Below are 16,235 nucleotides of genomic sequence, written 5' to 3' on the forward strand. Positions count from 1 at the left end.
TTGACATCGATGCTTTAGACTATCTTCAACCAAAAATGCAGAGATCCAGGAGGGGGAACAACAACCAATTCAACATAGTACAAACATCCTCAACTGAATTCAAGAACTCATTTCTCCAAGGACAATTAAATTATGGAATGACATGCCCCAACACATCACTGACTCTTTGACGCACAAGACCTTTAGGGACAACTACTACAACCACATCATGACCGAGACCTAGATGCCGACACCTCCCGGTGACCTCCTAGTCAAGATCCCTAGAGGATGTTTCAGGAGGAAACCAACCAAGTACAAGATACCAAGTACCAAGTAACCACGCATACCCAATAAAATGATATTTCTATGCAAATATTCAGCCCCCTACTTTAAAATATAGATCCACTTCTAATAGGCCGGCAGCAAAATTCTTGCAACCTTGTAAACTTGTCTTTACAGTGTATGGTAAGCATAGTCCAATACAGAAAGTGTGTTTTCACCAGCAAAAGTGATAGTAGGCCAGCCAAATGTTGAAAAGTGCTCTAGAAAATAATGGCATTTTTGGTAATAGCAGGCATCCATTCTAGATCAATTCTTTGAACCATAACAAACAAGATGTGATGGATGCCATCATGAATTTTGACCCTAAATATACCTAATCTGCATAAATATTTAATACCTGTCATGCATTATACTTTTTCCCATGTATGGGTATATTTTTTATGTTTTTATTTTTTGAAAATTTTACTTTGGTGATTCTATTTACTCACTCTTACTCCAATAACATGTTCTAAAGCATATAAGTGACTGAATAATTATGAGGACATAGTAACGATCCAAAATGGCCACTTTTATACCCAAAAGTTGCGCGCATTTACCTTGCCTCCAGATATCTTCAAGTAGTCTTGCCAAACCTCAGTATTGATGAGCTTCAAATTCACCAAATTGCTTACTGGCACAGTTACCCTATTAAAACCTTATGAAAAATCCTGTGAACAATGATAACTTTGTGATATTTAGCCCATATATCACAATGTTATAACTGTTCACAGGATTTTCTTTAAGGTTTTAATAGGGTAACTGTGCAAGTAAGCATCTTGGTGAATTTGAAGCTCATTAATACTGAGGTTTGGCAAGACTACTTGAAGATATCTGGAGACAAGGTAAATGCGCGCAATTGTGAGTATAAAGTAGCCATTTTTTATCGTTACTATGTCCTCATAATTATTCAGTCACTTATAGGCTTCAGAAAATGTTGTATAAGTAAGGGTGCATAAGTTGATTCACCAAATTAAAAAAAAAATTAAAAATAAAGAATTTACCCAAATATTGGACTAAATATATTACACGGCAGGTATTAACAATTTATGCAAATTAGGTATACTTGAGCCCAAATTAAGGGTGACATCCACCTAGATTTTTTTCTCCATCCTTTGACTGATTGATTTGACATGGTTGCCTGCCATCACAACAAAAGTGGTCCAAAGTGAAATATTCCACTATAGCTGTTCCACTTTGATGATATTACCTTGTTTGAATAAAGCTACTCTAATATACCAACTCCTCTACATGTTTAGGCCAAAATGAGGCCACGCCCACAAAAGGGTTAAAATAACAAGTGTTAGAGTGTTAGAATGTTATTTCTCATTCATTCACTCATTCGTTACGGTTTATTAGACATAAATATTAAACAGCAAGTCAAAAGACTAACAATGTCATGTCTAAGATTATTTCAAGTATGAAGAACAAAGGAAAATGGTTCTTAAATACAGTTTTCTGAGTTTTCATTTTTTGTGCACTCCGTTTTTGAAAAATCAACCTCTGGGCAAGATCCAAGGGTCCACCTCTTAAAATTATTTTCAACCCATTTCAGCTGGACATGCCAATTTTCAGGATTTTACCACCAAACCGAGTGACTTTTTCCATATTAGAATCAAACTGCTAAGAATACTGCCTGTTTTGCACATTTAGGCCACGCCCTCAAAATGAGTGGAAAGTAACAGGTGTCAGAATGCCATATGATATGTTTAAGTTTGTTTCAAAGCATTAAAAAACAAAGGAAATGGATGTTAAATGGGTCATTCAATGTCAGACCAAAGCACTTTTTGACCTCATGTCTTGTCAGTCATGTCAATCAATTGGGGTCTTTAAAATTTACAACTTTATGACTATTTTTGTACAGTTGGTAGGTTACAAATTAGTCAATTTATAGACTTTACATTAGAAATCCACCAACACAACTTACTATTCTGTTTCTAAAGCTACTTAAATTAATCTTGGTTTGGGAATTTCTCATGTTTAGGGCTGATGAGGTATAACCAGATTCATAATATAAATTATCAGCAGTTGCGCACTCAGGATTTTGCTTTTTGTGTGTGTGTGGGGGGGGGGGGGGGGGGGGCTCATAATTTGTTTTTCAAATTTCTGTAGAAGATTGAAAAAAAAAATTACCCAAAAATCAAACAAACAAATTGACAACCTTGGAGGGGGGGTTGGGGGGTTCCAGCCCCTCGACCCCCCCCCCCCCCCCCCCCCCCCGGTGACACTGATAATTAGTTATCCCACAAGTGCGCTTTGAATTGAGGCCCCACCCACCCACCCATGCCACCCCGGGGTGCCACTGATAATTAGTTATCCCATGAGCGCGCTTGGAATATGAAGCGATGCAATGCTGCTGTGACCCATATGCCACCCGACGCACCACATTATTCTGTGTTCCATGAGCGCAAGTGGGCCAACGAATTTATCTTCAAGCAAACTTGACGTCGAATGCTTGAGAGTTGATTGTCATCAGCAGTTACTGTTAAGGGTACTATTCCAAGCGCGCTTGTGGGATAACTAATTATCAGTGGCACCCGGGGGGGGGGGGGGGGGGGGGGGGGGGGGGGGGGGCTCGAACCCACCCCCCTCCAAGGTTGTCAATTTGTTTGTTTGATTTTTTTTTTTCAGTCTTCTACAGAAATTTGACAACAAAAAGCTATGAGCTCCACCACCCCCCCCCCCCAAAAAAAAGCCAAATCCTAGGTGCGCCACTGCTGATAATTTATATTACGAGTCTGGTTAGACCTCATCTGCCCTAAACATGAGAAATTCCCAAACCAAGATTAATTTAAGTAGCTTTAGAAACAGAATAGTAAGTTGTGTTGGTGGATTTCTAATGTAAAGTCTATAAATTGACTCATTTGTAACCCACCAACTGTACAAAAATAGTGATAAAGTTGTAAATTTTGAAGACCCCAATTGATTTTTAGTAGATTCTGATAGAGGAAGACATGCTCTATCAAGTCATTTTCATTTCGTTGATTTTTGGAATGATACATTATTACATAAATTGGGTCAAAGGTCACAATAACATATTAAAGGTCAGGTGACCTCCTTTTCACAAAATTTAATTTTGACAAAAGAGTTGATTTGAGCATGCAATTCTTATTATTTTGATACCAAATTCGCATATATTCGATGAAAATTGACGTGGTTTTGACATATTTCTACCAAAAGGGTAGTATTTTCTCTAAAAATTTCTATTTTTTGCGGTTTCTGCCCTGACCACATGGTAGGTCGGATCGAGCTAAAAATTGGTGTGCATTCATTGCTCATCAGGACCTAGAAGCACAGCAATTTTTATCAAAATCGGAAGACATGCGGTAAAAAAGTGCGTTGGTCTGTCATGGAATGACCCAGATACAGTTTTTGATTGCATTGTTTGCACCCCCTTTAAAAAAAAATCAAGCTCTGCCCTAAAATTGGGCAAGATCCATGATGGGTCCCGATCTTAAAATGATTTCTAGCCCATTTTGACCCCACAGGCCAAATTTCATGCTTTTACCACAAAGTGCACAATTTTGGCCAAAAATGAACCTCAGCAGCTCCACTGTAAGAACATAATTATTGCATACCGGTATTTAGGATTTTTCTATTGGTAGTTTGCTTGTAGAATCAGCCTACACTTCTGTTGGTGGGGGGAATTTCAATGCACAGTTAAAAGAGTGGCATGAGTGTTTGTGTTGTTGAAGATTTTTTGCGTTGTTAAAATTTCATAAACTTGTGTTTTATCCAGTATGTGCTGAGGACAATCGGGTCAACAAAGAGGACATAGGACTGGTGAAGGTCAACTCATTAAGACTGTCTATGTTCTTAGAAAAAGCTGTTCAGGTGAGGTGTTACTTTAGTATTCATAATAGATTTTCTAATCGTAAATTACAATCAATGAATCTCACAAAGGGAAATTTTGGAAGCTTCTTTGCTAACAATTAAAGAGTATCCCATCTTTTCTTTTCTTGTCCCATCAATTCTATTAAATAGCGCTAGCATCTGCTACGCTTTCAGAAATAAGCGCTATGCTTGAGAAAAAAGAATAACTGCTTCCATTGTTCGTGTAAAGCGTGATAATGGGTTTTGTTTTTTTTCTTTGGTTTTGGGGTGTTTTTTTTGTATTGGCTGGGTTTATAACGTATTTTTGTTTACCCTAACTGCCCTGTATCCTTCAAAATCCTCTTTGCCAAAGTGGATGAATTTGGAGGATTGAGGTTACATGGCAAAAGTGTGTTACTGATTTCATAGGATGCACTTTGTTGAGGTCTTGGGCCAGACCTTTTGTTGTTTTTGCTCAGCCAATGGCTGGGTTTATAATGTATGTAAATAAAAACAAAATGTTTTTTAATGGCTTAATGCTAAAAAAAATGGGTTCTTAATGGCTAATTTTTCCTCACTGGATTGATAATGTACTTTTGTGTATTGATCTACACGTTCACCTTTTAAAACATATTTCTATTGTAATTACTTTATCTTTTTAATGTGTACAGCGCCTAAGAGCACACTATGCATTTCGGGTGTTTTATAAATGTTAATTATTATTATTAATTGTTATTACCATCAGACCATGACGGATTCTATTGTGTTTGCTGTTATTGAGATACTGGTATTTTATGACACTTGTGCATTCTTGATTTTTAACAAGGTGATGAGTGCTATCCTTGAGGAAGACATTTCTTGTGACAGGAAGAGTAATCTTCAAAACAACCAATGCAAAATACCGTTCAGTGAAGGATACACAAGGCTTTATTCACATCTTTCAATCTTAAAAGGTAAAACGGTTTTATATTGTTGTTGGTTTTGTGAAAAATCCAAGTGGAAGAAAATGTGGTCTTTCTGTGTGCGTGTTTACTGGAAAAAAAGACACCATTAAAATCTCAGGATCCATTGGAGAACTTGAGAGGTCAATACAGACTGAAAGGTCACGTAGCATAAACTACATTCAATCATAAGGCCAGACTTTGCTGAGACTTGGTCTTTACCTCACTTTGGCATATATCTGTAAAAGATTATGTGAATCATAGTGAATTGCTTTGTATTTTCTTTCCTCTCGTGATTTATTATTTTACAGACAATTATTATAATTTTTATAGTATTTATTGGTGAGCTGCGAAGCAGATGTGAGCCTATGTAATACCAATTTCCATCCGTCTGTCCACCCGTCCGTCCGCCCTTGCTGACATTCGTCTGGCCGACATGTCCGTCTGTCCGGCCGTCCGCATTCAGATTACAATGTTGAAGGTTTTGGTTCTTGCTGATTTGGGAAAAAAAGGAAATGCAGTTAACATGAATCATCTCTATAACTTCTTATTAGGTTAATTTAATTGCAGTAATTTTTTTAGTTTTTAATTGTTAAATGTACATGTAACATGTGCATGTACATATGCTGGTATAACATGTACATGTAGGCATTAATTTCCAATGTACTACATTGTATGTGTGTAATTTGGGGGGAGCATTCATGTGTATGGGCATGTGCTTCTGGTTTGATCTTTTAGTTTTATAAGGTTGGAGTAGGGGTGGGAGTAAGGGGTTGGGTAGGGATGTGTGTGGGAAGGTGGAATGGGGTGGGGCGGGGTGGGGATAGGGGTTGGAGTGGGGGCTTGGGTATGGTGTAGGGTCATTTCGGTCTTCATATGCTGCATCAGACCAGTTTTAGAGTATGCCAGCCAAGTCTGGCATACCTTGATAAGTAAACAACTGGCTTATAGAATTGAAAAATGTACAAAAAGGTGCTTGTCGCATTATGTTAGCAGGGGTGTGAAATCTCCGCTATTTAGCGGATTTCCGCTTTTTTGTTCAGCGTGCCACATTTTGTTTTCCGCTTTTTTTCTTCCGATGGTCCAAATTTCCCCCGTGCGTAAGCATTGATTTTATTTCCGTTTATTTTATTTTCCGCCGCCGCTGAACGCACGCGATCCGCTCTCTATAACATACACGTAGCTCTGGTGTGCGTGCAAGTGAGTATTCAATGTACATATGTACGTGTGTACTATACGATGCCATGTGCATGCATTTTTCAGCTCAAAGCCGCGTGTGTACAATGTATTGTAGACAACATGTAAACAGCATCCGGGGAACCAACAGTCATTGCGCTGTGATTGGCTGCAGATAAATATGAATCACACATGCGCCATGAAGCGCGTTGGGACTCTTTGCGGCCGTTCCTGTGTCTATGCATGTAGTGACACGCGATGATCTCCAAAATAATCGTCTTGTTGCAAATATATAGCCTTGAAATAAGACTAGTAAATTGTCGCTGTGCCGCGCCGATAGAGGGCATCATGCGGGGCAAAGTTCATGTGTGCATTTCTTTGCATGCACGCATCCAGGCCTGCTGCGTGTATTCCGCTGAATGCTGATACGTACGTTAGTGTGTCGTTTCAAATGTTTCGAACGTATTTTGACATTATTAATTCCGCAAGATGTCAGTGCAACACAAATGTGTTATTATCCAAAGAGGTTCGGAGTTTGATACGGACATTGACAAGACCGATCCTCAGGTTACGAATCCATGGAAATGAATTTGGATGGAACACATGGTTAATGGAATGGGCAGAAATTAGGCGACTCGATTAGAAGCCGGGACACGCGATGACGATGTGTATCATCTGCAGTAAAGAGTTGAAATATGGAAAACGTGGTTGAATTTCCCAGTTTTCATATACAAGTTGGCCATTTAGGCAGTTTCAAGCCAATATGAAGGAAAAGTTAACTTAAAAACATGCATAAATTGCAAAACATTTTCAACCAATAGTTGGCCCAGGCATGCCAGGAGGCTTTAAAATGCACCACAGAGCATCTACATTTCAAAAGTTTTCCGGGGCCCTTTTTTTTTTACTCCACTCACACCCCTGTGTTAGGCTCTCATCAGTATCACAGTTACTCCAATGCTTTGGACGTTCTAGGTATTTCTAGCCTTGAAACTAGGAGAGACACCTTACTGTATAACTTTGGCACAAAACCATTACATTCCCCCAGATTTAGAAATATGCTCCCCCCCTCTTAAATTGAATAACACCACTACCAGAATACTCAGAGACAGTTCCAACTCTTTCAATTCAATTCAAACAATTCATAGTGGTTCCGAAGCAAACTCTGATTCTGAAGCAAACTCTCAAATTTCTTCCAGTAATACAAAAGATGCAGCAACACTTTTGTGCAATTTCACTGGTCAGCTCTTTGTTGTGTTAGTATGTGTGGGACTGAAAATGGACCGTAATTGCCTGCAGAAGTCGCACATGCACACTAATTTACCCCATTTTTCGGGGGGAGATTTTAGCAAGTGGCCTAGGCGTTCTGACGGGTTTGTGGGTGATATTGGTTGGCTGTGGGGGCTGCAAAAAGTCCCCACAACTAGGTCCTAATTACACTAACAATGGAAAACTTCCCCATAACCTGGTGACGGCTATCCCATGTACACATGTATTTGTAAGGACATTTGTTGACTTTTTTTTGCCGACCCCTACACCTTGGCACATCATCCTGAATCCTAATCCCCTTCCATCATTCCCATCGAACCGGGTCTCACTCCCTTCGCTCTTCTCATGGGAAATCTCTTGTTGTTCAGAGGACAAATAAACTCGCGGGTGATCGGGCCTTCTCTATTGCTGCTCCCCGATTGTGGAATAGTCTACCCATCCCTATCAGAAACTGTACTGTGCCAACCTTCAAGAAGGCTCTCAAAACCCATTTTTTCCCCACACCATAGCTGGTCGTACGCCCTTGTTGTTTTTCTGTTGTTCTTTCTGTAGTTCTTCTTTCTTTGTTTCAGCGCCTTGTATCCTTTGGCAATTTGGCGCTCTATAAATCCAGTTATTATTATTATTATTATTATTATCCCCAACCCTACCTTTAGCCTCCCTTCCCGCCTTCGACAGCAAGCCATGGCGGCTTCACTATTATAGTTTGGGCAGTGGAAGTATTTTGACCGTTACTAGGTACATAACATATCAACTTTCAACCCAAATCGGACCTGTCGCTCTGTAGATATAAGCCTTAAATATATGCACTTTTAATATGATGTAACATGTCATGTTATGACGTCATCGTGACATCACTTACATTTTCATCTATAACACTTCCCAGTCTAGGTTCATACCGTACCAACTTTCAACCAAATCGGACCTGTCGTTCTGGAGATATAGACCTTCAAAATATGCACGTTTATTATGACGTCGCGTGACAAGTGATGATGTCATGATGACATCAATGTTCGGCATACATCTGCAGGTGCTGGTCTAAGTGTGTGCCAAGTATAGGCAATCGGATTGTTTTTTGAGCCCAAAGTGCCATGCACGATGAAAACGTGTACAGATGCTATGGCAAATGGCTGAAAAAGAAAAAACAAGAGACACAAAAAATCTTAACAAAAACAAAGGCTGTAACAGCCAAAAAGAATCTTAAGAATAGATATAGTGGCGTAACGTACAAAGATTCTATCCCCCCTAAAATATTGGATCTACAGAACCGTGCCTGGTTTAATTGCATGACCATTATATTCTTCCATGTTGTTTAGCACATAATGCCATGGCTGATGTTCTATGCTATGCCTTTCCCAAAATGATATTCTAAAGATAATGTTCAAAGGAATCCTCCCCATATTGCATTGAAAGTGAACACATCAAAACTTTTGATGATTAATAAAATAGTTATCACATTTGGGGGTTCAATATCAAATTCAGTTCTTTCCTGTGTGGCCTTTTGTCATGTCATTGTTTATAGATTAATTTGGTGACATTAGTGTTTGTGTCGCCCAAAGGAATGTTTCGGGAGACTCTTACCAGTCCTAAATTCTGTACGGCTGTATGACCGTTGTCCATATGACCGTTGTCCGTATGACCGTTGTCCGTATGACCGTTGTCCGTATGACCGTTGTCCGTATGTCCAAATGTTAAAGTTTATGTAAAATGTTCTCAAATTACTCTCATTGCCCAAGTATTTGCCAGAATTCCATGAAACTTGGACACAATGGTCGTTGACTAGTAAAGGTAATGTGGAATATACTTCAGGTCAACTGTGTAAGTCAAAGGTCAAATAAGGTCAATCATGATGCGATTCAGAGTTTTAAGGTTCAGTTTGTGAAAAAAAATGTATAACTTCTACATGCTTTCATGAATTTTGATGAGAAACTTGGATGCAGTAACCCATGGGTGGAAATACTCAATTCTTCATTGGATTACTGTGGTCAAAGGTCATGTAGGGTAATTAGAAATCATTGTTCAAATATGCCTCATATGTGTCTTTGTCTACAGAATTTGATGGATTTTAATGTAACTTGGCTGGAGTACTCATTGGGTCGGGTTTCATCACAAGCCTTCCAAAATTGGAGGTCAAAGGTCATCTAGGGGTCATTTTAGGTCATTGTTTTAAAATGCACACAATTTGACTTTAAGAACACAAAACACAATTATAGGGTTCAACTGCTGAAAAGGGCGACAGATGTGGTCCGTGGACCACTTGTCTGAGATTTGACCACATAGACCTCCAGGTGTTTTGGGGATTTGCAAGTGCATGTTTTATTACATTTTGGCAGTAAGAGTGCATGTTGATCACTATAAAAACAATAATCTTCAGAACATGGAGAGCCACATCTTCCCAATGGCCATAGTGCATGATTGGAATTGGGTGAAAGTATACTGCATTTTAAGAGCTGTATCTCTGGTTGCATCAACATATTTTAATGGGAATGGGAGTATTAATAGACAAGGTTGAATACATCACACTTCTATACAATTTGAAATCAATTGGGAGAATTTGGTGATTTTTTTCATGCACCATATTAAAGGACACACTGTAGTTGCTTTTTTCCTTTTGTTTGAAATGAAACACAAAGGGAAACTGACAAGATGCATTATAATTTGCTTTTAAAGTTGAACAAAGGAATTGAGTTAAGCAGGGTTTTTCTTTGTTCAACTTAAATAATAATAACAATGGAACTTGTCAGTTTTCCTGTTTGGCATATTTGAAGAAAACAAATGTATGTTGCAAGAAAATGTCTTGATGAGAAAGGCTGGATTATATATAAAAGAAGTTAACACTGCAGCTAAATTTGATTGTATTTTTGTGTTTATGATATCCTTAGGGCGATATGCAACACATGCCCAGTTTCATCCAGTTCAAAGCAATCTATTACTGACAGTGTATTCCAGACCAAAAGTGGTAGGTACAAATTTATTTGGTTTTTGTCTGACTCCCACTTCAGTTTTAATTTTATCTATGGCTGAGGATCTTGAAGGGTTATATATTTTTTCAGTTTACCAGTCCATGTGTGGTTTTTTTAGGGTGCCGAACAAAATAAGTATACTAGACTACAATGTAGGTCCTGTTTAGCAACCTGCCTTTTGTTGGAATTTGGATACAAACCAAATAAAAGCAGTTTATGAACTGGAATTACACTCAAAGGTAATGGACACCATTTGCAAAAAAGTGTTTTGGCCGATTCAAGGTACAAGAACACAATAAATCTGAAGCAGGTTATTAAACAAATTAACCTGATGGAATTTCAGCTCAGTTAGACATACTTTTGACAAAAAAAAGTGAAAATGCATCTTCATTTAGATTTCCATTGAAAGTGGAATAGTTTTGTTCTAACCATCGTAATGCCAAAAAAAAGTCTCCGGTTTCTGGTATGCGCGCGCGTCGCCGTAGCCATGGATGTCGGCAAAAATAAAAAGTTTTTATTTCAATGTAAGGTTATGTCTCAAAACCGCCAAACTCACTGATTTGACTGGAATCCTGCTGCTGCACAATTTTAACGTGTTTTTAGATGGGGTTACGATCGAGTATAAGCTTTATATGGCCTCTCGGGGCTCCCATATATTTTGCACTAAATTTAGTCGGGCACCATTTGCAGACGGTGTTGTAATTTTGTAATTGCGCGTCTGGAAGCTAGACTGACTACCATTCAGCACAGATGAAAATTTTGGTCGCCCGCTGGTGCACGGGTGATGTCCATTCACATCGTTGGTGCTTGGCGTGCAGTAAATCTCGGCGAAGTGTCAAAAAATATTTAACATTTGAAGGGAAGATACAACATTTGCAAACATCAAAAAAAAAAAATTATCTAATTATACGCAATACCTTACTGGACTGTTAGGGAATGACAGTCTAAAGCATCCTGTAAAATCGTGGCTCCTGGTGTGCTAACTGTGCTGGCATTATCAAGAAAATGTGTATTTTTCCAACGCTGGTCAGCCAACCAGCGTTAGTAAAATACTGGCGTTGGGGAATTCCATTACAGAAAACACCTCACCTCTGTTTACCTACATTTGCATTTCAGCGCGCATGCGCACAAACATTCGCTGAAAACTGAAAAGAATAGCGCCCAAGCCACACCCTCATTGTCCACTGCATGCCCCATGCCCCCAAAGGACCCTGTAACGTAATAGCTCGTCCTAGTTTTTTCAGCGACTCGTAGTGTAAAGACGTACATTTTTAGCTGTTCTCGCTGTGCTTACAAAATGGCGGACTCCGCCAAGACCAAAAAGAAAACTGTTTCTAGCTCAAGCCATTCTACCGGAAAGTCACCCTCAAGTCAATCCAAGCGTGATAATTCCTCAGCAATGACTGGGTCCAATCTCCTGGGTTCGGCAGTTGGAAATTCTTCGGGGACAAACACTTCTCCAACGAGAGTTACGGCCACTCCCCGACAAATCCTGCATACTTACGGCAGTCTACAGGAGCACATGCACGCTTCAGAACAACAGGTCGACTCGCATGTGCAGGCGGGACAGCGGGGCTTGGCGTTTGACACCCAAAGGTCCCTCAGTAATCCGACTAGCCCCGCCAGGTCACAGAGGCTAGGGGCACCACCGCCACCATCTTCATTCAGCCATACTTCTACTACGGGTTCGTATTCACAACCTAGTTTTCCGAGCGAATCTTGGCGAGATTTTCCTCATCATTCGGAGTCTCACACGTGGTCCTTTTTCCCGAATGATCCTCGTCAATTCGACCACAATACACACACTCCGTATCCACACAGTGTTCCAGCCTATTACCCACGGGTTTTTTCCCAGACTTTTCTGAAGGGATTTTCACACCATTACACACCTTATCAGGGTAATTCTCCACATTCTTTGAGAGATCATGGCGTACCTTTCACTCAAGGACAAAGACTCAGTTCTCCGCAATGCTTCGGTGAACACACCAACTGCTCCACGGCGGGGAGACATCGCCGTGATTTGGGGCTGTTCTCGGTCTCGTGCGCGGTCCCGCTCAGACATCGGTGCAGACATCGTTCTTCTCGTCATGATCGTGATTACTCACGGTCGGATTCTTGTCATCGAAGCCGACACACACGTTCGAGATCACCTTCAAGGTCTTCTTTTTCCTCGGGCCAGACAGTGGATGAAGATAGTCTCTCCCTTGTCCAACGGGCTAATCTTACGATGACAGAAGTGGGTAAGATCCTTCAGTTTCCTGGCAGTGTACAAGGCTCTACTTTTCCTCGTGTCCAAAGTCCTCAACAAACTAGTTCTGGTCAAATCAGACAACTCTACTGTAGTGTCATACATCAACCGTCAGGGGGGAACTCACTCTCCGTCTCTCTGCCTGGCCACTTGGGAGCTACTCAGCTGGTGCATTCCTCGCCAAATATCTCTTCAAGCCACCCATCTGGCCGGGAAGAAGAATAATACCCTCGCCGACGCCCTTTCCAGGGGTCGCGTCTCTCCAACAGAATGGTCTCTCCACCCTCCTGTAGTCAAACACATCTTCAACTTACTCGGAACACCACATGTGGACCTTTTCGCATCCCACCAGAACAACCAGCTTCCAACCTTTTGCACCCGTCACACTCATCCTTTGGCATGGAAGGTAGATGCCCTCAGCTTCGACTGGACAGGAATCCATGCATATGCCTTCCCTCCGATCTCTCTCATACAATGGGTCCTGACAAAGATAGAAATGGAGCTATTCAGAGTAGTCCTCATAGCCCCATTTTGGCCATGACAGCCATGGTTCCCTTGCCTTCTGGATCTCCTTGTTCACTCGCCCCTCATACTTCCCAACCGGCCAGACCTCCCATCACAACCGAGGTCTCACATTCTGCATCCGGATCCATCCACTCTCCATCTTTGTGCCTGGATGCTCTCAAAGTCTCCTTCCAATGGTGCGAGGAGCGAGCTGTCAATCCCCGTTCTGCATCTGTAACCTCGATTGGGGATTTCTTTCTTCACCTTTTCAATTCAGGCCTTCAAATTTCAACAATTAAGGGCTACAGATCGGCTATTGGTGTCCTTCATCAGGGTTTCCGTGATGGCACAACTTCATCTAATACGTCAATTTCTCACATGATACGTGGTATGTTTAATGATTGGCCTCCTACCAGGAAGCTGATACCATCATGGGATCTGGGCTCCGTCCTGTTATCTCTCTCCAAACCTCCGTTTGAACCAGCAAGCAGTTCTTCCCTTCATCATCTTACAGTTAAAACTGTATTTTTACTGGCTGCAGCTACAGCTCGCCGCAGAAGCAAACTCCATGCTCTGTCAGTGGAACCAGGCCATATTCGATGGGAACCTGGCGGTGTACGACTAATTCCAAGGGTAGATTTTCTCACTAAGAACCAATCAGTGGGTTTCTCACCCCCGACATATTTGTTCCAATTTTGACATCCTTCTCTTCAATAGCAGAGGATAAATGGTGGTGCCCCGTGCGAGCGCTCAAATACTACATTGCTCGCACCAAGCCCTTGAGAGGAGACGTCGTGCAATCGGAGGGGCACATGGGCAGGAAAGTCCTCCAAGAAACGGCACGATCAGCAGCCCACTCAGCCCGCACAGCTCCTTTGAAATAATTAGGCAGCTCCCGGGTAGGTCTAGACAACCTTTTCATGTTATTTAGAATTGCATGTAGGCCTAGTCTAGACTTTCAATTACCACTGCATGACCCATTCCCCCCCCCCCCCCCCCTTGAGACTTTCGGTGCTACTCTGCAAATGCAGGTAAACAGAGGTGAGGTGTTTTCTGTAATGGAATTCCTAAAATCCAAAGGGATTTTCCATTCTGGTAAGAAAACACTCACCTCTGTTTACCTTCCCTCCCTTAAAAAAAATTAAAAATAGGACGAGCTATTACGTTACAGGGTCCTTTGTGACATGGGGCATGCAGTGGACAATGAGGGTATGGCTTGGGCGCTATTCTTTTCAGCGAATGTTTGTGCGCGCTGATATGCAAATGGAGGTAAACAGAGGTGAGTGTTTTCTTACTAGAATGAAAAATTCCTTTGGATTTTAGGAAAACTGGCTTTTTTTTCAGAAACTGCTCCAAATTTTTCTTTTTTAGTTGTTCCCCATTTTCTTTGGAATTGATTACATACCTGTGAAGGGGTACAAGCCTGCCAGACTGATTCTCTGACCTTACAATTCCCTAAATGCTATAAATTGCTCCGTTTCATCTTAAGTGGGGTCAGGGAACCAGACTTCAAGAGTATGATTGGTTTTCTTAGTTTTCCCAGCATCTACAAGCCCAAAACGTGAAACAAGTCAGTTTAACAATATTTGCTATAATATACTAATCCTCCAAATCCATTTATTTCTGAAAAAAAAGCAAATGTTGTACATTCCCTTTAATGGAGCTGAAACTTACCAATTTCGTCACACCAAAACTTGTAATTTATATAGTTTTTTTTTACTATTTATTTGGCTAATCACTTTACCAAAATGAATATTGAATACTGAATTTGGCCCATGGGTCAGGGATACTCAAGTTATTTTACTCATCCTTTTCATGTTACTTCTCACTATGAAACCTTTTTTTTTTTTTCATCTGTTGAATGTGAATCATTGAAAGTATCTAAAATACCGGTATAATCATATTCGATTTTCAAAATTGCGGAGGTATTAGGTAAATTAATTAATTTTGTCAATTATTCAAATGTATGCAGTTTATGATGGGGTTGCATGTTGTTTTAGCAAAGCATGAATGCAATGAGTACTTGCATTAACCTTAACATCATTGTTAATCCGTGGATGAATAATGTGTAAAAAAGTATGGCGTACGGAACCTATAGTAACATCACTGCTTTTATTGACCTCCGCGAGGAGGTATATGTTTTCATCGGTGTTGGTTTGTTTGTGAACAGGATATCTTATAAAGTTGTGGCGGATTTTCATGAAATTTGTTTTGGGGGGGGTCCTTGGTAAAAGTTCAAATCGATTAGATTTTGGAAGTGATTCGGATGCAGGATTTATTCTAAGGATTCTTCACCATTTTTTATGTACAAATAAGCCATAGACCATGAAATTGTGGCACCCCTCAACAAAATAATGGAACCCCAACGAATAATGCACCATAATGGAATTTAAATGGCACAATTCTAGTAGAAAGTTATTCTGTATTCAACAGGTGAACAATACATATTAATACAGAGTGTTTCTGCCCTTTGATTTCAGAACATGATTGAACATTTTAAAAGTTACTCATGTCGGATGTACTTACAATATATCGGGGAATTGTTAAGCCTTGGCAGAGGTCATGCGCTCTCCGAGTGCTTTCTAGTTTTGAATGCACAGAATGTCTCACGCTAGTATACTAGGCAAACGAAACACTTCACATGAAATGGCCACATACTAATTAATATTAGAATTAGTCAAAGCTGTACTCTATTTCCGAGTTTCATTTGCTGAAAAAAAATATATTTTCTCTTTATAAAAAAATCCCCCTTAAAAAAAAATTACTATTTAAAATACAAAATTGCAAATGTGTTTGTGGACAAACACTGAGCTGTTTCGAATGTTTTAGCAAACACTGCCACGTATGAGTTTCATCCAAATCGAATCTAGGCCTACATGTACATGTGTATTCTTCTAAACAAATAATGGGCTGTGTAGGAGTGAATTTTGGGTAATTAATGAGCAAAATGTAGATGACGTCATAGGTTTAACAATGACGTCAAGACAACGTATGTATAAAACCATACGATCTTTGGGTCTTGGTCTG

The 16,235-nt window shown here is 40.2% G+C and overlaps 1 protein-coding gene across 1 annotated transcript in view; it reads left to right on the forward strand.

The window, feature by feature from the left end:
• Positions 1-16,235, forward strand: part of LOC119722043 (cytoplasmic dynein 2 intermediate chain 1-like) — a 244,618-nt gene that overhangs the window by 122,346 nt on the left and 106,037 nt on the right. Inside the window, exons 12-14 of the mRNA XM_038192032.1 lie at positions 4,037-4,131; positions 4,937-5,063; positions 10,376-10,452. Coding sequence (XP_038047960.1) covers positions 4,037-4,131; positions 4,937-5,063; positions 10,376-10,452 — 299 coding nt within the window. The remainder of the gene's footprint in view (positions 1-4,036; positions 4,132-4,936; positions 5,064-10,375; positions 10,453-16,235) is intronic.

The sequence above is a fragment of the Patiria miniata genome, unplaced genomic scaffold (genome assembly GCF_015706575.1).
Source record: "Patiria miniata isolate m_02_andy unplaced genomic scaffold, ASM1570657v1 HiC_scaffold_14, whole genome shotgun sequence".
In the NCBI taxonomy this organism is placed as follows: Eukaryota; Metazoa; Echinodermata; class Asteroidea; order Valvatida; family Asterinidae; genus Patiria; species Patiria miniata.